Source organism: Barbus barbus, assembly GCF_936440315.1.
Source record: "Barbus barbus genome assembly, chromosome: 26".
Taxonomy (NCBI): Eukaryota; Metazoa; Chordata; class Actinopteri; order Cypriniformes; family Cyprinidae; genus Barbus; species Barbus barbus.
In genome coordinates this window covers 13,243,210-13,265,873 of record NC_136754.1, presented here as the reverse complement: position 1 = coordinate 13,265,873, position 22,664 = coordinate 13,243,210, and the positions used below count along the sequence as shown (strand labels likewise).

General features: G+C 37.3%; 3 protein-coding genes across 7 annotated transcripts in view; 2 read left to right on the top strand and 1 right to left on the bottom strand.

Annotated features, from left to right (window-relative positions):
• LOC306846439 (tyrosine-protein kinase yes) overlaps positions 1–3,828 on the top strand; it is a 38,617-nt gene extending 34,789 nt beyond the window's left edge. Inside the window, exon 12 of the mRNA XM_079379827.1 lies at positions 1,507–3,828. Within this exon, the coding sequence (XP_079235953.1) occupies positions 1,507–1,715 (209 nt within the window). The 3' untranslated portion in view covers positions 1,716–3,828. The remainder of the gene's footprint in view (positions 1–1,506) is intronic.
• On the bottom strand, positions 2,904–13,432 carry clul1 (clusterin-like 1 (retinal)). 4 transcript variants are annotated; one of them, XM_079379831.1, is made up of 9 exons: positions 12,832–13,432; positions 8,401–8,509; positions 8,126–8,274; positions 7,809–7,979; positions 7,258–7,693; positions 6,459–6,581; positions 5,754–5,968; positions 5,369–5,547; positions 2,904–4,478 (listed from the first exon to the last, which is right to left on the bottom strand). In XM_079379831.1, the coding sequence occupies exons 2-9, from the start codon at positions 8,498–8,500 to the stop codon at positions 4,463–4,465; spliced, it is 1,389 nt and encodes a 462-aa protein (XP_079235957.1). In that variant the 5' UTR covers positions 8,501–8,509; positions 12,832–13,432; the 3' UTR covers positions 2,904–4,462. The 4 variants fall into 4 exon arrangements, with proteins under 4 accessions (XP_079235957.1, XP_079235956.1, XP_079235955.1 ...); XM_079379830.1 differs by having other exon boundaries at positions 8,401–8,529; positions 12,832–13,427; XM_079379829.1 differs by lacking the exon at positions 12,832–13,432 and adding an exon at positions 9,723–9,792 and having other exon boundaries at positions 8,401–8,529.
• LOC306846438 (collectin-12-like) overlaps positions 12,446–22,664 on the top strand; it is a 35,022-nt gene continuing 24,803 nt past the window's right edge. The window contains exons 1-3 of one of the 2 annotated variants that reach the window (XM_079379825.1): positions 12,661–13,144; positions 17,024–17,074; positions 19,834–19,912. In XM_079379825.1, the coding sequence (XP_079235951.1) occupies positions 17,036–17,074; positions 19,834–19,912 (118 nt within the window). In that variant the 5' untranslated portion in view covers positions 12,661–13,144; positions 17,024–17,035. Of the gene's footprint in view, positions 13,145–17,023; positions 17,075–19,833; positions 19,913–22,664 lie in introns of both variants that reach the window. The other variant, XM_079379826.1, reaches the window with a different exon arrangement.

The window sequence follows — 22,664 nt, the reverse complement described above, 5'->3', positions numbered from 1 at the left end:
GTCAGTTAGAAACACCAAGGGTTCACACAAAACAAGGGGAGTCCGCTTTTAGCTATTATGCCATGCACAGTTTCCAGAAAAGATCAGATGTGCTAAAACATTAGCCACATTTAAATCCAGACTCAAAACTCATCTGTTTAGCTGCGCATTTGTTGAATGAGTACTGTGCTACGTCCAAACTGATTGCACTGTACTTTCATTTTATATAATTTTCCTTGTTTTTATTGTTGTGATTATTATTCCTTGTTTTTATTGCTGTGATAATGATTTTCTATTCTTAACTGATATAAAATTTTATTATAACTAAGTTTTATATTATTTTAAAAGTTTAAACTGAAGGCTAAAGTGTGTGCTGTGATTTTAAAGAGAATGTGGGCAAAGAAAGACAAGTGTGTTGTTTAATCAGTTTAAAGTAGGACCTCTGAGTTCTATTTGTTTGGTTTCTGGTTGGGGACTGTCTGTAAGCGGAGGGAGTGCAGGAGGGGGAGAGCGATGGACTCATTCAGACGTGAGTGAGGGACACCAGCAGAAGAAAACTGGTGTCATAATTTAGGTACACCTGTAAGTTTAAAGGTGTACGAGTGCACATCTATAGACTGAGAAATGTGCACAGTCTGGGGGGGACAAAATGCTTTCTCTAAGGCACTAAGAGCCCTAGAGGCAATTAGTGCATTTGAAGGTATAAATACCGAGAGAATGTGAGACGCTAGAAGGGAGGTTCTAGTCGTGAATCGCTCTACCAACTCTAAATTCCTACCATTACAGACGGGCATGCCCTGAGTTTTAGCGAATAGGTCAGATATGATGGTCAAAGTAAGTAGGGGGTGAAGTAGTGGAATAGTTGTGTTTTGGAAGGTTTTTATTCCGCTCACTTGAACAAAGCTTGAGAATATTTGTTTTTAAGTTTCTTGTTTTATTATTATTTAAAAAAAATATATATTTTTTCAACTCATTTTTATTGCTGTGATTAATATTATTATTATGACTATTTTACTTTCTTTCATGTAAAGCACTTTGAATTACCATTGTGTATGAAATGTGCTATATAAATAAACTTGCCTTGCCTAATTAATAACACAATTTTATTTTTTGAGGGAACTATCCATTTAAGCATTTCCATCCAAGCCACAACAGGAAGTCCGAAGCTTTTTAGTTTCCCAATTAACATAAGAGTTATTGATTCAATTTAGCACACATAAGACTTATTGTTGTGAGTCATTATGCAAGCGAGTGTAAATGAAAGTAGACTGAGCTCAAAAAGGTCACTCACAAAGAATCCTTCCTCGGAGAGAGCTCTCGGATACAGTCGACCCACTGATTTACACTTCCTGTCCTCTCACGTAGCACCAGACTGTCTGTCCCCTCTGTCCTCGACGCTCCCATCCTCTGTGGGTTCCAAGTGAAGTGTCTGCTGTAATTACACACCCCTCACATCCTGTCTGAGACAGTCTGGCCGCTGAACAGTGGGCGGTTGCACAAACTGACTCGGTATCAACTGTTTTTCAGGCATGGTGAACCGAGAGGTGTTGGAGCAGGTGGAGCGGGGCTACAGGATGCCGTGTCCTCAGGGCTGCCCGGAGTCGCTGCATGAAATGATGCGGCTCTGCTGGAAGAAGGAGCCAGACGAACGGCCCACTTTCGAATATATCCAGTCCTTCCTGGAGGATTACTTCACCGCCACTGAGCCACAGTACCAGCCCGGAGACAACCTGTAGAGACCTTCTACGGGACCCAGAGACTCACCACCATGTGCTAATAAGCCACCGGGACGGTTCCCAAACCCACTGTGGCACCACCTCCCTACAGCTCCCCTGCACACTTGTCCTTACAGAGATGTCTTTGTTTATTTCGTACTTTCCCCCCCAGAGTCAAACTTAAAAACTCGATTAGTGCATCTAAACGTAGCTTTGACTGCAGATACTGGCTGTTTTCTGCCTAAGGATGTGTGTGTGGCGGAGTTGACGAGGGTGTGTGTATGAGCGGGTTTGGAGCGGGACCACGTCACGCTCCCAGAGCTCTGCTGGGGTGATTCCCTGCATTGCAGACACAGGGAGCTGTGAAACAAGCGTTGAGCTTAGTGCTGATGGCTGGTTCAGTTGCACAAAATCAGCTTTTTCTTTCTTTTTTCTTTTTTATCCATTTTGTTTTTCCCTCCCTCTTGTCTATTTTCTTTTTCACCTGAACACTAAATGTTATTGTAAAATCAGTCTTCATTATTTTAAAGTTTTTCATTCTTCTTTTTCCCCTTTTTTTATTTTATATAGTAGTTTGAGTAGTTTATTAAAAGTGACCAATAACTGTGGTTGAATCGGTTGGCGCTACCAGTGACAGTTAGTGCCAATGCTGGGACGGGAAAGTGAAAGTCGAAGAAGGACAGAGAGAATGAGACGCAAGAGGGTATTAGCCGTTCTGAATGTATGGGAGCTTGAGTTTAAGACATCAATTACAGGGGCAGAATTAGTTTTTCTCTAAAACACTTTTATAGCAAATCATGATTTTTAATAAGTACCTTCATTTCAGTTTCAATCAATCTCTATGAGAGCTTGAAATCATATCCTGGGAGATGATTCATATTGGAAAACCAGTCTGACGACTGATCGCCATTTCAGCCAGCTGCTAATTTTCAAGCAAAAAGTCATTATTATGAATCATATTTTTGTCACAATGGTAATTAAGCAGAGAGACCTTTGATTAACAAAACACTAGACCTGACCAGTCCAAACATCATTCCTCATGCTGCTGTTGAGACCCGACAGGTTGCAATATCACAACAGCAATGCCTGAGTTGCATTTTTACGCACATCAGCACCCAAACTTCCAGGTTTGTGTTTTTTGTGCAAACACATTTGTAGTGTTGCCAACCTCTTGGTACCAATTCATTGTTCTCTCATGTACACTCCAATAAATGAACCACAGAGATTTATTGATCTTTCACAGATGATTTCATACATAAATATTTCAGTATATTTCAAGAGAGCCATGATTTCTTCATCTTGACATACGAATGTGAACTTGCTCAAATTATTTCACACAGATCTTTGTTTTTGACCAGGAATCCGAATTACAAAGACTTTTTAACTCCATGATATACCACGTTTGCTGCTGGTGGAGTTGTTACATTTCCTGTTTAGGCAACACTGTGAAATATTCAGGTACTACAGATTGAGACCATTTACCAACCAAAGCTTGATGGAGTCAGTAAAATTTGCCTTCCATCCTGAGCGCATTTAAAAAAAAAAAAAAAAAAAAGTATGTGATTTGATGTTTTCCTTGATCTGTTAAAATGGTACAAGTCTAACGGAGAGGGCAAATTAGACATCCTCATACAGCCGTGCAGTTTTTGCACCACTCTTACAGATTCAGGCTTAATGTTTGGTCATGTACTGTCTGTAATGGGGTTCATTTCATCCATAAGGAATTGAATGCACTTGGGATGAATCAGGCCGATATCTTTTGGAGGGCTAATTTGTTGGTTTCTTCTCCCTTTTGTCGTGTAGCTTTTCATATATAGAGAGAGGCCTTGCTTTTGTCCTTCCTGTACGTGAGCCCTTTGTCCTAGGGACTTTATAGTCTCCTCCTGTATCCAGGACATCAACTAGACATCTCTCCCATCACCACCTCCTGTTTTACAAGGGCTACAGGCAAGTTTGTGCAGAATTGTGTAATTGAATTTTGTTCTTTGTGTCGAAAAAAAGAAAGAAAATACTCTAATGTAAGGTGAGAGTCTCCGCTGCAGACTTTGAAGACATTTGTTGTGAAACAATGGTTACGATTACTAATCTGAAGAATTTGTACAGTAAAAAAAATAAAGTTTTACGTAATGCTTTTAACTCCATGTGGGTTATTTGTAAATCGTGTGTTTGTGTTGTTCAGACTTTTTGAATTGGAACTGGAAAATTTAGGTAGATGGCATTGGGACTGAACAGAAACCTGGAAGCACTTTTCCACCTGACAGTAAAACAAAAAAAGGTGCATAATCTGAATTTGGATCTTGCAATATCAGTGCATATCTCACAATGTGGCTTTATTTCTTATTGTAAGTTTCTCACAATTACATTTTTTACTCTCGAGACAGAAACGAGGTTCCATGGAAGTGAACGCATAAAGGCTAACTGATGTAATAAACTAGGAAATGGTTTTGCACTAAAAGTGATTTATTTTTAAGGAGCAATTGTTATACCTGTTTACAGTCACACAGATATATACATTTTAATATACTTAAACATCAGTATGTCAGAAATGTACTTTAAGTCAGTTAACACAAGACAAGTTCAAATGCAGCCAGTCAAGTTAATGCAGCTAACTGGAACCTGTCACATAAGACCATAAATAAATAACAATAGTTGCAGTGACTTGATTTTTATACTTAACACAATGCATACAATATAACTAAATGCACAAGACATAGGATGGTACCAGTGTACCCTGGTTAGTGCTGGGAAGAAAACTGATGACTTGTAGATTATACATCATCATGCCTAAAAAAAAAAAAAAAACCACTGTTAGACTAGTCAGAGATGAGCATTTTAATTTAGTTTGTTTAGATCATTTTAAAATATTAACCCTGTAGAGCCTGACATATAGTCAGATCTTTTTAAAAAATTGCTTATCTTTTTTGATACGTAAGGATTTTATGGGCCATATAGTATGATGAGACTATGTAGCTATAAATTTTATTCCGTGGCCCAAACTGAGCAAAATTATGCAATTTGGTGCAGCTGTTGTTATAAGTGGGCAAAAAGTAAGATTAAAATCTTGTAATGTAAATCAGTTAGATTTTTATAACTGTATAACAGTTTACTTGGAACAAATTCACAGAAGTATCAGTTGTCATATCTCCCAATATTATGGCTTCGTAAGATGATATTTATATACTTAGTTTTATGATCAGTGCCCTGTTATTTCATTTTGGGGGCAAACATCACAATACAGAACAATGATGATTGAGAGATGTACAAATAAACGTTCCTCAAAAGGCTGTAGTATGATTGACGTACATTTAAACTATTTTTCGTATTTTATAGAAAATAAAAGAAAACTAACTTGATTCAGTCCAGTAAATTATTATATTGACATATTAATAAAATATAGAACTTACATGTACTTTATAGAAACCATCATTTTTGACAAACATTTTTACATGCTCTCAGGCCTTTTTCTTGCTAAAAAGTATGAACCATCAACAGGTTTTAATGTTTTTGTCATTTTGATATTTAAGAGCCCTTAACAATTCATGTATCAAATATGATGTCCCTGAGTCCCTGGTTGAGAACCCCTGATTTATGTGATTGAACTGTCCCTGTGAAATGTGTGCTGATGAGTGTGAACTATTCTGTTTCATGATGTGACTAATTGGAAAGTGTCTCACCTGGCCATCTGCTTGAACATGCCCAGAGCCTCCTGTGCCACATACTGGATGAAGGCGGGATCCTGCAGCCTGAGACCCGCAGGAACGGTCAGGGTGAGAGTGGGGGACTTGAGAATATTCACTTCCACTGTAGTGTCTGCTGCTGAGGTGTTGTCGCCCTGCTCAGTCTGTGCCACCACCTTGTTTTTTGGGATCAATAGATTTAGTATCTGATTTTTCGAGTAAATCTACCACCACTGTTGCTTTTTCTCACCTACTGAATAATTTTCATAATTATGTAGCATAGTATTTCAATGAATACCATGGTACTACCATGCTACATATCCAAAATAGCACAGTATGACCAAAAAAAGGTGATGATGATATTTTCTTGGTAGTGGCTCACCGTGGCAATGCTGAAGATGCTCTCAGGACTGGTGTTGTTATTGGCGAGCTCAGTCACCCAACCAAAGTCAGAGGCCATGTTGCTGATCCAGCTGATGGTGTCATCCGTGTGACGCTGCACGATGCCCAGCACCTCCTCGTACTGCTGATTGGATGCTTCCAACAACTGAGAAGCTTCATCCAGCTCAATGTGTAGTTCTCTTACATTTGGGCACCCTGTGAAGTACATGAAATGATCAGTGTCACTGGTAAGAGTTTTCTAAAGGGACAGTTCACCCAAAAATATCAATTCTGTCTTAATTTACTCCAAATCTATATGAATTCAATTTTTCCATGGAACACAATGATAAAAGAGAAGCTCTGGAGCCTGTTGGATGGTGAGGAGAACAGCTTGTTTTTCTTAAGTCATTTTTTTTCAATGAATCAGTTTCACTAACCAGCCTGATTTATTCTTTCATGAGTCCGAATGATCTGATTCTCAATATCAACTCACTCTCATCTGGTAGTTAACAGTTAATTGTTCATCTTAATAAACAATGACTTTGGTCTATTCCTCACACTTCTGAATAGCTGGAATATACAGGAGTACAGAATTTTCCCTTTTTGTGTTCCATAAATTCAGGTCTGAAACAACATGAGAATGAGGCTGACAGGATTTTCATTTTTGGGTGAACTGCCAATTTAACTAATCAATGTGAGCTCTTACCGGTAAACAGGGTTCCCTGGCAGGCCTCACACTTGCTCTGCAGCTGCCAGCACTCTGAGGACTGTCTGCGCAGGTCTCTGCACAGTCTCTTGTTCTGTAGAAACTGAGGGAAGAGTTTCCTCTCTGCAGTGAATACAGACACATGTAGAGAGAGTTAAGACTTGTTCAAACCAAGATCTGTAACTATATTAGCATTCATACCAGCGCACAAAAACTTTAAGAGCACACTGCAGTTATGTTGTCTGCTGCTTTAAAAGCTCCAGTTCTTTAAAACCAGGTGGATTCCAATTGGCTGTCAGTGCTTTATCATTCATCAACTGGGTGATTGTTGCGAGACCCCCAATAACTCTTGTCCCCCTGTAGTTACTCAGTCCCCCTCTAGCTACACCCCTGTCTGTCAATGTTTTTTATCGATCATCATCTGGACAAAATAGCTCTTAAAGTGATGCCACAATGTTTCCCTGTGTCACAGTTGGAATTGTGGCCTGAGCTATTCTATTCTATTAACAGAATAATGTAATTGGTTTTGAAACAACATGTGGGTAGGCCTAAATGATGACAGAATTTTTGGTTGCACTTTATTTTACCTTATATGTACTTGCATGTTCTTGCCTAAGAAAGTACTGGTAATATAACGTAACTACATGGGGTAGTTAGGTTTAGGGTAGGTTCAGGGTCATTACCTAGTTATAATATTTACTTTAACAAGTACATAGTATGTACATGAGGGACAGGACTGGAAAATAAAGTGCTACCGAATTTAAATTTTCGTCTGAACACATTTGTCAGAATAAAGCACCTTTCTTCTCCTCTGTCTTCTCCATAGTATCATGAATGTCACTGACGGCTTGTGTGACTACGGCCCCAAACTCCTCTAACACACTTCTGCCAAAGTCAAAGAAGGACTCCAACACATCTTCCAGTCCCACACCCTCCAGAAAGGCAGAATCCAAAGCTTTGTTGGCAGGCTTGAGCACCAGCTCGCTCTCTTTATCCTCCTGAAGCTCAGGGCTGAAAGCCCTTCGTAGGGCCTGGTCCAGCTCATGGTGGAAGTGGGAGACCAGCACGACACTGCGATTGACCAGAGTTCCCACTTTGGTGAGCAGGTTGCTGAAGGAGTCCTCGATCCTCATCACCTCCAGGTCAGGATTCTCTGCGCTCTGGTTCAGCAAAACCTCATCCTGAGTTTCACGAGGGCCAAAGCGAGAGCTCAGCCTTTGGAAGAAGTTCTGTAGCTGTGGAGAACAGAAAAATGCATGATACAACTTTGGTATTTTGATTCAATTTATAGCTATCAATTAGTTTCAAAACAGGGCATTTGAATGGCAAAGGTGGATGAGAATTCTGTACTTTATTGGTGAAGGTGGCGAATCCACGGCGGCAGGTGTTGTTATAGAAGTTCTTACAGGTGTCCTCAAGACAAGGTCGACATTCCTCCCAGGAGGACTTTAGAGACTCTTTACACTGCTGTTCGGCTTCGTTCAGCTTCTTCTCTATGTCCTGTGCGATCTCTGCTGCCCCCTGATGGTGCAAGAAGCCAATGATGGGTTTCGAACATTTATATCAAAATGGTACTTAATTTTATGTTTATAATTTTTTGTTTAACACAGCTAGAAAGACTGTTTATTTTGGTTTAAAAAAAAATTCCCACTTAATTATTCACTGACCTTTTTCTTTTCCCCACTGTGCCTGAGGGACTTCATGAGGTTTGCATGTTTCTCTTCGTTCCTGGCCATCAACTCCTTCATTTGTTTGATCCCAAACAGTGCTTTGCTGACCTCCTGATCCACCAGCTTCTCCCCTTCCAGAGACAGGCCTGAAAGACCATCACGTTTCAGATCATCTACATGTCATTAGGTTGTTCCCTGGCTTTTGTGTATTAATTTAAGATAGTCATGAAATAGTCATAATATTCATCTCTTCGGCTATAGGATGCACTCACGTTTGAGAGTGTTGGGTGATATCGGAGGCAGGGCCGTTTCAGGGGCACAATGAAAGGCCCCCAGAGATGCCAGTAAAACCAGAGAGATCAACGCCTTCATCCTCAGCAACTTCAAAGGAATAACAAAACCTGTTTAAGAAGCAAGTAGGTGCTTTAGAGACTTTCATAAAATAGTCTCATTTTTTTTAAAGGCTTTATAATATGCAATACACAATAATAATACATCTTGTCTCTTGTTTTTTGTCCCCAGTCTGTCTTAGAGTTTTTGATCATGAGAAAGATGGAGTAGTAATAGCTGTGAGTTACCACTGAGTGGCACTACAACTTCACTGAAAATTGTTTTATAACCTGCAGGAAGCTTATAGTTAGTATGTGTCACTCTTTAGTCTGTGTGGTCATTTGAGTTAGTATCTTAGTATCTAATCCATTTTTATGTTTGCTTCCAGACACTTTCACTGAGAATTGAGGCCCAATTCTCTAGATTCTAGAGAAGCTTCTAGAGTCTCGAGTTTAGAAGCTTCTTTCTTGGATTAAGGAGGGATATATTAAGCAGTTTAAGAGGCTGTGGCTTCATATTATAGAGCAAAACGAGACTTGTGACTATCTACCCAAAACCCTACATTTGGTCTTTTTTCAAGATCAGCAACCAGACATATGAGGTGTTATTTTAAGAGGAAATTAATCTAGAATATTCGAGAAATACCACCAGAGGTGCACAAGTTCACCAGCTTTACTTCATGACCATCTGTTGTCTTAAATGAACACAACAGAGCCACCACATTTGGCAGGTCCGAGTCAAAAGCTAGTGTTGTAAAGCTGTCACATCATATGTCTGAGTGCTGGGAAAACGATCAGTACATCATTTTCTGCCATTGATAATTGTGGCCAAGTTTGTTAAACAATAGTGTCTGCATTAGTCAAAATGAGGATAAATCATTGCTTAAGTAATTAACAACTAAATGCCACAGATAACTTAATTTAGTATAAAATTAGCTCTGTGATGACATCCTAAATTTATTTGTAGATTGAATGCCTGATTGCTTATATTTTTTATTGATCTGTTTGTTTTTAGATCATCATTAGATCAGTGACATCTCAACATAGCAATTCACGTTTAGCATATTTGATTTCTGTCCACAATAAAATAAACCGTGTGATCATAAGTAATCAAAGTACTGTCCAGTTAAACATTTCAGGATCTTTACAAAGTATACAATAATATTATTAACATAACCCATGATCATATTTCACTGTGTATTATGAGAGATAATTAAACAGAGCAATATAACATTATATATAAAGATCAAAGGATAGGAACTCACCAGAAAATCCCTACTGATGTCTGGCTATGCAGTGTGATTAATGCTGATTGCTGCAGAGGGAAGGTGTGTTGTTTATCTTTACCTGAACACTTCTATTTATACTAAGTAGAACCAGAGACGATCCAATTAAAGCATTTAAAGGTTATGACCCTCCAAGATGTAACTAGCTTTTGTTTAGCTGTTCTCAGTAGCTACACATTTTACAATTGACATTTACAAACCTGCAGCATTTTTATATCAGCACAATAATGCTGTCTGAAATTTGTGTTTATTAACACCAGTACTATTGTGATATAATATTGCATTTTCTGTTTTCTATTTTAATATATTTTAAAATGTAATTTATTCCTGTGATGTAAAGCTGAATCTTCAGCAGCCATTACTCCAGTCTTCTGTGTCACACAGTCCTTCAGAACTCATGCTGATTCGGTGCTTAAGAAACATTTCTTCTTATTATTATCAATGTTGAAAACTTTCACAAAACTTATGAAGATTTCTGTGAAAATTGTGATGCAGTACTTTTTCAGGTTTTGATGAATAGGCAATTTAAAACAACATCATTTATTATTATTATTATTATTATTATTTAATGTCCTTGCTGAATAAAAGTATAAATAAAAAAGCAAACTATTGAATGGAAGCGTTTGCTAATTGTGTTATGGCATTTTTATAGTTAACTTATTTTTTTTAGAACAAAGGTCAATTTGGGTAAAGGTCAATTTTAGGTAAAGGTAAATATATAGCAAAGGTAAATTTGATAAGTTTTATGATGTATATCTATATCACAAAGTCTTAAAGTCTCAAGGTTTAAAATCAACCTTGCATATATAATGAAGCAGAAATTGGTAACAAAGACGTGGTGTAGGCCCACATTCCCCTCACGTTTCTCATTAGCGCACCATTTCCTTGTAAAAGTGCCCTCTCTTTAGGGCTTGTGACCCTGAAAAATAGTATTTTCTAACCTCTAATGAGAAACAGCAATGTGGGCAACTGGTATGTCCATCTCTGCTAAGTGTAAACACACCTGTTTCTCATAACCCTATCTGGACCTGTCGCGCTCATCTAGTGCCAAAGACCTGGCGGTTGGCACGCCGAGAGTGAATTACTGGATCTGAGAGCACGGAAACCTCAGAATACATATAAACCGTAACGACAGAACATGCTATGAAAACATTGCTTTAGTATAAAATGATACAGACCCTCTTCCTTATAAAAATGTTACATGAAAAGTTTTTTTTTAAGATTTTTACCATATTGGATGTCCTTCAAATGCTGTAAGCTTTCAAAATCATTTTGTTTCATTTCTATAACAACAGTAGCAACTATGGTATTTTGGTGGAAACTATGGTCACCATGGTAAAGTTTGAAAGTAGCTAATGTGTCATTCCGAAGGTAAATAAAAATGGATAAGGCACCTGCTCTGGCACAAAAGCTTCCGATACTTAAGAGGGCACATAAAGTCGGTTTAGAGCCTAGCAGTGCAGCTTTAATAAGTTAGTGTTGTTTTTTTATGTTAGCGCTTAGCCTCGTTAAGTTGGAAAAATATTTTTGGCCAGTGTGGTGCAGCGGATCACACGATTCTGAACAATCCAGCGGGATGTCAAATAATTAAACACGGATCCCTGTGGCAAAGGGATTTAGAGAGAAATGCAAAGAAAGAACAAAATGAGCTGTGTGTTTATTAAACCCAAGGGAGCGGAAACAATTGTGCAAGTAATTTTGAGCAACAGTCAACACACGCAAAGGACTTTTCACTTGGCAGTCCTGGGATTCAGAGCCAATACGCTGGCATACCTTACACATTTATTTGAAAAATAGCACCATAATTGATTAAGAAAGAGATTCAGTAACACTTCATGTGAAGCATATATAAAAATCTATATTATCATGTTAATGTTGTTGTCATATGAAATTTGGTGTTGGACTTGTTTTATTACATTAAACACACGATCAACACAATATTTTTGAACGGATGATGATCTTTTGTAATGGAAAATATTGCCACATTATAAGGGAGAAACTATCAAAATGGAACTTGCTTTTAACAGCCTATTATAAGCTTTTCAGTCTAACTTTAAATGATAAATTATGTAGCATAATTAAGGAAACAAATACTGTAATAATTCCATTATTGTGTAATTATATAAAGCTTAAAGGGATAGTTCACCTAAAAATGAAAATTGTCATCATTTACAAACCCCCTACTTCTTACAAACCTGTATGAGTTTATTTCTTCTGTTGAACAAAAAAGAAGACATTTTAAAGAATGTTGGTAACCAAACAGCTGACGGTAGCCATTGACTTCCATAGTATTTTTCCCGTATTATGGAAGTCTACTGTTATCTCATCAGGTTGACCCTATCCCTTTAAAACACATGACAACATCTTGCAGTGAGACTTTACATTGTTCACTTGTTTATCCACCAACTACAGAGAAATATGATATTACTATTTTAGTTCTGAGAATAAATTTGAATTTAAGAGGGTTGTGAAGTAGATATTTGAAAGCAACACACCACTGCTAAAGAAAACACTATTTTTTAACTGAACATTGTATTACTGATATAAAACTTTCATTTGCCACAACTCCAGTCCATACTTTATATACATTATTCCAGCCTAATAGTGGACATAAAAGTGTTGATAACGACTTTTTTACACTGAAAGGTTGGCTCATGCTAAGTGTTAACCCTTGTTAAGCCATCATTACAGTGGTGAAGAACAGTGCAGAGTATGAAGGTAGGCTATTTGAAATGCTGAGTTTTTAGGTGAACACAATCACGTAGTAATTTGAGTAGTAATGTTTTCTATAGTACTGTTTCTTTACAGATTAAGATTAAGATTGCACAGCACTCCAAGGTCAACAAAAACTAACTCATGCAACGTATAAGACCCTCCCATGTGCCAAGAGAAAGTTTAACTTCAGATGCGGTGCTGCACATTCAGAGATTCAGAGAAGAGGAGGCTGCTGCTGCTTTTCACCTGGTTTTCCTTTAAGAGATTGTTCATGTAGAAAACAAGTGGACTAACAGATACCCTACGGACTCCCAATTTCTCTCTGGTTCTCGGGTTGCTGCCAAAAGGCAGAAGAGGAGGCATCCTCACTTACCTCAAGTGAATTTCCACTTTCTCGTGGAGAGAGAGAAAAAGTTTGCTTCTTGAGCTGAAGATTGTTGCCTACGATTCATAAACATCGTGTTCACGAGTTGTTGTTTTAATTTTTTCTTAAGTTTAGCGTCAGTCTCAGGAATTGAGGGTGTGATAAACATTCTACGCATGTTTCAGGTGGAATATTCGCATCTGTGTAACTTCAGCGTGGAAGTGCGCGAGCGCGATTCTTGAGTCCGCGCTATTATCATGAGATTGATGTGAACTTTTGGCTCGTGACGGAACGGTGTACCTCAGTTTTACCACAATGAAGGGTAAGTTGCATTTCAAATTATCCGCTGTTTACACATTTTTAGTGCACTGTCTTTTTAAGAGAAGTCTCTTGAGTCTATCCACGCGTTTCGCTCTTCAGTTTTTCTGCTTTTCTTTCTCTTTCTTTCTCGTGTGAGAGGAATGTGTGTTACTCCAGTGCACGAAACATCTGGTTGCGATTAACTGCTCGTGGTGTCTAAGGTTGGCGGGTTGTTTGGCTGAACTGTTATAAGACAGCTGAATAGAATGATCTACACACAACCTTGTGTTGCTGACCCGGCTATTGTGTGGGATGTTCAGTGACATTGCTCCCTTTATCTTAAAAAAATCAAAACACGTGGCCACGTTACAAATGAAACATCTGGCTGGGTGTGAAGATGTTTCTCTAAGGGTTCAAGAACTTGTGAAATCTAATTTCTGCGAAGTTTCTATTAAATCTGACAGACTTTAAAGTGTTAATGTTCAGTTAAATACGTGTTTGGATTCATAATTGTTAATTAAAGGTGCAGTCATTTATTTCTATTACAGGCCACTTAAAAGTTTTACGCAGAAAGAAACTAACAGCACTTTTGAGAAAGAAAATGTTAATATTTTGTTGATATTAGGGTAATGTGCACTGACATGAGATATATCTGGAGGATTCAAGAAACATATTTTTTTCTGATTCTGCATGAAGTGGGTCCACCCTCATGTGCAGCCATGTTGAGATAAAACGGAACAAAAGATAAACAAACAGTTTCATTGTTAATCAGCAGCACCAACAAAAATGTTTCATCCAGGCTAAGTAGCCTATAAACTCTAAAACTGCTATACTATTGGGATGAATAACAAAAACTTAATGAGTGCAGCTTTAATAGTGTCATGTGCTCTTAATTCGAAGTTACAGTCATTTGTGCTGTGGAAATAAAGGGTCAGGATTATATAATTAAAAATGAAAAGGTCTTCTGTACAAGCCAAGATGTTTTCCATCTCAGTTGCACACCAGAATTTAAACGTGTGACTCAGAGCCACTTACAGTAAAAACAACCCAAACATCTCTCTATCCTGGCTCATTTTGCATGTCCAATGGCCAGATGTTTTGACAAACACCAACCCTTCACATCACATTTTTGTGCCTTATGAGTTATGCAACATTGAACTATTTCTCATTTTTAACCAGAAGGCTGCCATCTAGTGGAAATTTCAATGTAAATATTGTGTGAGTTCATATTGAACTAAAAAAGCAATACATGCATGTAGCCTCCTTATGCATGAAAACTGCATTGGAAGTGCAGTTTTAATGCAACTGGAAGTAAAAAAAATAAATAATAATTTCTTAATGTGTATCTAAAAACAGGAAGTTGTATTTGTTTTCACTGTTTGTGTCAAAAAGTGGGCTCCTGTGGGTTGCCTGGATTTTGGACTTCAGACAAGTAAACTAACTCATCTTTTGGTTAGATAAATGTTAATTTACCATTAAATCAATTCAAAGCCTTAACATATTAATGATTAGCAAGCAGAGCAAAAGGCACATTGAAAAAAACCCAATAAGGGTGTTTAGACCACACACACAGTGAATTGTTGTTCCCCTGAGTAATGATCATCTGCAGTCTTCTGTGATACTCCTCCATGCATAACATTTTTAACCTTGAAAGTTTTATTTCAAGCGATATTTCTCTTGCAATGTCAAGTTTCTGGCTTTGTAAAAATGTTGTTTTTTGGGTGTGTGGGAGTTTTGTTCCTTTGCATTTCCCAGAGTTTTGCTGTTATTTTCAGCTAAAGTACTGAAATAGCTGTCAGCATCGGTCTACAATTCTTTGTCCCAAGCTGTTTGTTCCCTGCTTTTCCACTCTGAGGTTTCTATGGGTTGTGTGTCTGTCCAGTTGGATGGCTGGACTTGAGGTCACACTCTGTGGGGTTTCTAACAGACTGTTCCCCCACCCACCTGCAGTTCTGACTCTGGTTTAGTATCAGAGTGGGGGGGAATGGGCTCCAACTTCAGAAACATGTGTTCTTTCTTTATTTTCTCTGGCCTTGGACAATGACATATAAAACTGCCTGGAGTCACCCCTCTCCTTTCCCATGAGCATGGTAGCCACATGAGAGAGTGCTCCAGGACAGGAAGAGGAAGTAGAGGATGGTATCATTTAGTTAACTCATGAATGGACCATCCTGGCCAATGTTATTTCAGCAGTCAGATGCAGACCACATGCTTTTTATCAGTTCCAAAGCTGATGTTATGTGTTTGTTATTTATCTCAGCATAACATACTGACCTTGTTTCTGAGGAAGCATGAATATTGCCATATATATTTGGTGTTATGACATTTCAGATCTTGTTGTCTGTGCTTAACAATGTATAATATATTACAATATTTTACTAATGTATAGCAAGGATGTATTGAACTGATCAAAAGTGACACTAAAGACATTTATAATGTTAGAAAATATTTCTGTTCATCATGGTTTCTCTAGAAATATTGGCAGCACAACTCTTTTCAGCATTTATAATAATAAAGAAATGTTGCTTGAGCACCAGAATATTAGAATGATTTCTGAAGGATAATGTAACACTGAAGACTGGAGTAATGACTGCTGAAAATTCAATCAGAGGAACCAATTTCAAAATAATAATAATATTTCACAATATATTTGATTAAATAAATGTAGCATTGGAGAGCATAAGATACAGAGTCAGCCCCCCCCCCCCCCCCCCCCCCCCCCAAAAAAACTTTCCAACCCTAAACTTGTGTGTAAAACATTAGCATAAATGTTTATATTATTTTATAATTTATTTATATAATATAATATACACTACCAAGATAGTAATTTGTTTTATGTTTTTTTAAAGAATTCTCTTCTGCTCACCAAGCCTGCATTTATTTGATCCAAAATCAAATAAAATAACTGCTTTCTATTTGAATATATTTTAAAATGGAATATATTTTAAAATAGAATCAAAATTTTCAGCATCATTACTCCAGTCTTCAGTCACATGATCCTTTAGAAATCATTCTAATATGCTGATTTGCTGTGTAACAAACATTTATTATCATTATTATTATTATTATTAATATTATTATTATCAGTGTTTAAAACAGTGACATTATTTTCAATTTAAAACAAGTACATTTTCAGTTTTTTTTTTTTTTTTTTTTTTTTGATGAATAGAAAGATCCATCAGCATTTATCTGAAAGAAAAATCTTTTGTAAAATTATACACTATACAATTCAAAAGCTTGGAGTCGGTATAATTTATTTATTTAGGTAAAGAAATTATATAAATTAATTCTTTTATTTAGCATGGATGCTTTAAATTGATCAAAAGTGATGATAAAGACATTTTATGTTACAAAAGATTTCTATTTCAGGTAAATGCTGATTTTCTGAACATTCTATTCATCAAAGAAATCTGAAAAATGTATAATCAGCTGTTTTAAACACATCAATAATAATACATCTTTTTTGAGCAACAAATCAGAATATTAGAATGATTTTGAAGGATCATGTGACTGGAGTAATAATGCTAAAAAATTTAGCTTTGAAATCACAGGAATAAATTACATTTTAAAATATTCAAATAGACAGAAATTTTAAATACTAAAAATATTTTACTGTTTTTGCTGTACTTTGGATCAAATAAATGCAGGCTTGCTGGGCAGAAGAGACTTCTTTAAAAAACAAAAGAATGTACTGTTTAAAAACTTTTGACTGGTAGTGTGTGTGTGGGGGGGGGGCGGGGGTGCGTGGGTGTGTTTATACTGTATTTAGTGATTTTGTGTCTTACACTAGAATCATATTGAATATACATTCTATAAATGAATATTATTTTAGGACATTATTTGATTAACAGGCCTGCAGCACTTGCTATACTAATTTCATTGTCATTTGTTACTTTTGCAGACGACTTCACTGATGAAGAGGAAGTGCAGTCTTTTGGCTACAAAAGGTTTGGTAAGTGTATTACAGCACCTGATGAATTTGCAGTCAGTTCATAATCAATATAGATGTTCTTCATTGTTTTCTTCATTCTTCTGCATATGTTAGCTTGAACATGTTTTTAGTGTTTATAAAGTGCGTTGGATTCTAAATTATAGTCAGGAAAGCTGATTATAAGTTACACAAGGTCATGCCCTGGTGTGCACCGCAGTTGTTTTCCCCTCTAAACATGTGCTATTATCATTAGCCCATCAGACGTATGTTTTAGTGAACAAATCTGGATGCTTCAGTTCCTTCTCTGCCTTTTTATCTTACAGTTTTGTATTTGATCATGCTAAACATGTTTGAATGGTTTGCCTTTTTTGTTTACAGTCCCATATTTTACATTATTGATGACTGTCAATATTGAATATTTAATTGTTCATGCCCATTTCCTCTATATTTAGATTCAGATTACTTTTGCAGTCATCTAACATTCACATAAATTCACTTTAAAATACTAATAATTTATTAACACCGTTAAAAAAATCTAATCTCAAAATGAATATCCATTTTTCATACTGTATATTATGTTTTGGTGCATAAATTCACGTGTAACATTTAAAACATCAGATTCAATTTATTCAGACAAAATAACACAAAATTTTAATATCAGACTTAACATGAAAACATTTATCCAGAATTTTAATATCAGTGCATCCCTAGTTGTATTGAAAACTCCACTCACACATACCATGGTGACCGGTGATATGTATGTTCTTTTAACATCAGCCCTAAATCTCATTCCTCCTTCCTTTTAAGAAGTGACTTGTTTAATTTAGCCAGTGTATTTCCAAGAGAGGCCTCCAACAACAAATCACATCAACTGTGTAATTCGATAGTTTATTACCTATGCATTAAGGCATTTGCAAATCTGTAGTCTTTGGTGGTCCAGAAAGAGGTTTCAGGTTTCTGGCTGAGCTACCACCATCCAACTAGCACTTATTAAAGCAGCGTGAGTTATTTCCCAGTTTGACTTAGATTTCATTTCATGCAGAGTAATAATGTGCCATTTGACCACTGAGGTAGAGGAATGAGTTGATAAAGGCCATGAACATTAAGAGTGTGGCTCCTAAGAGTGGTTGGACTCGAGCCCACAGCTCATTTGTCACAGTATTTGTCATGCACCTCATCTGTTTTAAATACTTTAGTGAAGTGTTAAGTTAATTTAACCGAATACAGGTGATTTAAGACGTTAATAGTCTATACTTTGGGCTTAGGGTTAAGGTTAGGGTTAGAATGCCAATTTTGAACCTAACTGGATTAAAACTGTTCTCACAGCGAAAATGAATGGAAGAAATGTAGTGGCTGTCGTATATCGTCTGAGATGGTGAATGTTTATTTGGTCTACAACACACATTAGCTAGACTGAAAACTATTGCTCTTTCTGAAATCGCACGGTGTCTAGACGGTTCTGTGTTTGGTTTGAAACTGGCTTTGAGACCATTAAAAAACTGTATACCAGCGCTAGTTGCATTGTTTCCCTATTTTCCAGAACTGCAGTCTGATAGTACGCAGAAATGATACATCTACCTGCATCTACAGAGTCTAAAATGCTGGTGTTTCTGTTGTAACTTGTAGAGTCGCTGATGTATTTCTTGTAATGCAGGCTCATTTCTTGGCTTGACGGATGTAAGGTGGGTGTAGGGAGCGAGTGAGGAAGTTTGTTGAAGGAATCCAGCAGAATGTGTTACTGTGCTGTGTCAGCACAAGAGTGTAGGGCTGGTGGGTTGCAGGGTCCGTGTAGAAGTGTGTGCCCTCGAGTGGATACATTGCATCCCAGCACAGCCCTTTTCGCTGAGTTAGTGCATTCGTGGACAGAAAGTGTTGGAGACTATTTTAGCTCCTTTACACTGTGGCAACATCAGACAATCAAAGCTGTCTGTTTGGATCTGTCACACAGTTTGATTTTAACACATTTTCACTATTAAGTTGATTATTTTCCCCTTCAGTCAAAATATTAAAGTGCTGCCAGAAATTTGGCAAAAGTTACTCTTTATCCCAGTGGAACAGAAGAGATCCTTTTTACATTTTATAAGCCGTTGAAACTGAAATATGTTTTTTCAGTGGTTTTCAGTGCCATTGGGAAAGAGTGCTGGATGGGGAATAAAGAGATGTACAGAAAAAAACTATTTTCAAAGAGAAAGCAGCATTGTAAAAATATTCTTTATTGCTCACTCATAATAAAATCTGATGAGGTAAATAATGGTAGGATGTTGTTTTCATACTGCAAATTAGGCCTTTTCTTAATCAGTATTTTTGTATCTTTTTGTTTGGTTGTATACATCTGTTATTTTTTTTTATATTTAAAAAAAAATATATATTTTATTTAGAACATTCATCTTGAGAACAGTTTATCTTTCAGGGTATAATGCTTGTTTTTTGTATTTGTTTAAAGGCATTTAACTAAATTTAGTGAGGTTTATGTTTAAAAAAACATTTCAGTTAGAAAATAAATTTAAAAAATTCTGAGAACGTCTTTTCTCAAATGACTGATTAAGAAACGAGTTTTGAAGTGTGTGACTGTTGTTGTTTACATGTATTGTAGTGAAGAAGCATTTGATATAGTGTATGTTTGAGTCAGAGCGAGTGTTTTTCATTTGGCTCAGGTTTATTATTACTAGAGAAGAATGTTTTCAGAGCACTTGTTTAATGCACCTCCCCCCTCCAGGGTTCTATATGCATTGATGTTCTGTAATGCCGACTTGAAACATGACATGCTTGTGTGTTTTCAGTATGCGTGCAGAGACCAGGAGAATGGAAGTAGATGGAGAAAGAACATGTGTCTGTCCTTCAGCCTACAGGGTCTGCGGGGTGAGCTGTCAGGGGGGTCTGGAGGATTTTATCCTTATCTCAAGCCTGCTCCAGCTTGGATTAGGAGAATGGTATACAGTTCTCCAACTGAGAACAGGCTTTTTTGTCCACTCGATGCACAAATGACCACTTCCCAGCAGGAGGTTCATGGCATTGCCTGTAAGGATTCTGGAGAGGGTTTGGGTCAGTGCTGGGTCAGGCTAGTTGAATTTGACTCTTTAAAGGCACCTTTGCTTGAGCTTTGAGTGGTGGAGACACTTAAGAAATGGGAGATAAGCAGCTACACAAATCTGAGCTGAACAATTCTGTGCAAAACAATGTAGTTTACATAGTGACAAGAAAGATTTAGGATAAATCTTGCTTGTTTATGCTGAAGGCCTTGACTAAATTCATGCTTCTCAGTAGTCAGGCTTTTGTATGACAGGGAACAGATCAGGAGTGGTGGTCTCCTCACATAAACAAGGACTGCTACCAAATTTCTCCTTCTTCACTCTTGACAAATAGATATAAATTCAGCTTGTAAAAGAAACCATCTGTTAGGCTCAACAGTCTGAGGAGAATGGGTCAAGTTAGCATCCGTCCGGTCTTCGGAGATGTTCTTACCCACTATAACATACTGTCATGTGATACGGTGTCACACCTAAATGATGGATGGACTCTGTGCCTTTCCTTGAAACACAAGGTCTGGCGTTCATTCAAAAACAATACATGTCACTGATGGAGACCAACTCTTTTCTTTTGGCATTACCAATAAAAGAAAGGCCCTGAGTGCAGCGCAGTGTCTGATATATTAATGAAAGTCTTTTGGCTTCCAACCCTGCCAAAATCAACTCTGCGCTTCCTGGCCTGAAAAAAAAAAGGTAGAGTGAAAGAAAGATGTGTATTTTTCTTTGCTCGATTCGGAGTACTACTTACTGGCAATCCATTTAGCAGAACTGGCCAAGACAGAGGCACAGTGCCTTTGTTTCTGAGGCTTTGATTACTTTGGCTGTCAAGACGACTGATGCATGGTTTTATTCTTGATCGGGTTACCTTCTCAACTTTTTTAATGTATAATTTAACTCCGATACGAATAATACATAAATAATAAATTATTGCGAAAAAGCTAGAGGAATTCTTCTTCTGGTGGCTGACGTTTGGACAGTAATTTCTTTTAACTATATCACAGGGTATTTTTCTTCATGGTACATCTGTAGTTTAATTGGACATGGCTCCACTGAGTGGTGCAAACACATAATTTTTTAGTTTGTTTTTATATCTCCAAACATAATTAGTGTTTATATATTGTTTCTTAGTCACTTACACAATGGGTGGAGTGGTACCGTTTGTCCTGGTGTTTGTTGCTCTTTGTTCTATTACGTGTCAAGCATGTCTGGCATGGAAGTTTATTAAAGAGCTCAGTGGGTTTTATTGGCTGAGTAAAGTGATGAAGCTTGTGAGCGCTCTTCTGGCTTATGTCAGGCTAAGCTTAGTTGCTGAGGTAACGAACAGCCTTGATTGCTGAGTCAGGATCCAGGCCTTGTGGTGGGCCACCCACTAGCATGAACCTTTCCTGCTCCAGAGCCCCCAACCCACACTCCTCCCATCAGCGCAGATGACTGCACCCCTGCTAGAACATTCGATGCACAATAAAGAGGTTAAAGGAACAGTTCACCCAAGGAAGTTTTTAAAAGACTCTTTACGCAGTCCTCAGTGACCGCAGCTGTCAAGCTCCAAAAAGAACACACCATAAAAGTATCATAAAGTCGTTCATGCTATTCCATATAAGAGTCTTTTGAAGGCATACGATAATTTTGTGTGAGGAACAGTCTAAAGGTACAGCACGATATTCTGGGCTCTTGTTCGCCAACTGTATGTTGAAACATAAAGTTGTAAGTATTTTATTCATTTCTAATGAAATATTAAAGAAAAAGTCCATAAGGTAAATAAATGTGCCTACCCCTTGAATTCAGAAAAAAATGGTTACTGTAGTGTAGCAAACAATTTTTTGTTTTCACTTCTGGACATAGGCCAGACACAAGCCTGTTGTGTGAAGTAGTGTTGGGCGAAATGCTCCATAGCTCCATATCGCAATATCATCAGACTGTAAGATCGCCGATACACAATATCAGCGTGCTAAATAATTTACTTACTTATTTTCATTGCCGGAAAGTGAACCAACTTATAGCCATAAAGCGAACAGCCATAAAGTGAAAGGCTAAAAGCAGCCTAATGTTTCTCATTCTGTGGTCTTCAATTGTTTTTTTTAGCTTGACAGCCGTTGGTTGTTATATGGCAAAAACTGTGGAACAATTCTTCAGAAAATTCAACTTTTGGGTTGAATTGGGAAAAAATGAAATGGATTTGGAACTATATGAGTAAATAATGACATAATTTACATTTTTGGATGAACTGTCTCCTTTAAGAAAAAGTAAGAAGAAGAAAATGTTTCACAATTCTAAATTGCATTAATGCCTGTTGTGTTTTGCTCTGTTTGAATTTGGATGAAGGAATTGTTGACTCTGAACTGTGCCATTCATTTCATGGAAGATCATTGTTTAGTGCTGTAATTTACTGTATGCAAAGGTCTCTCTTGACTTTTTGTTGCCAAACATGTTCTTTGGCAAACCCCCTGATGAAATGAGATCATAATTCTGAGACTTCAGATATTAAACGAATGTCACCCTGTAATCATGCACACAGAAAACAGGAAAATGAAAATCCCTCTTAACTGAAAGTCATCATTTTTAGCTGACATCAGAATCATATTGTA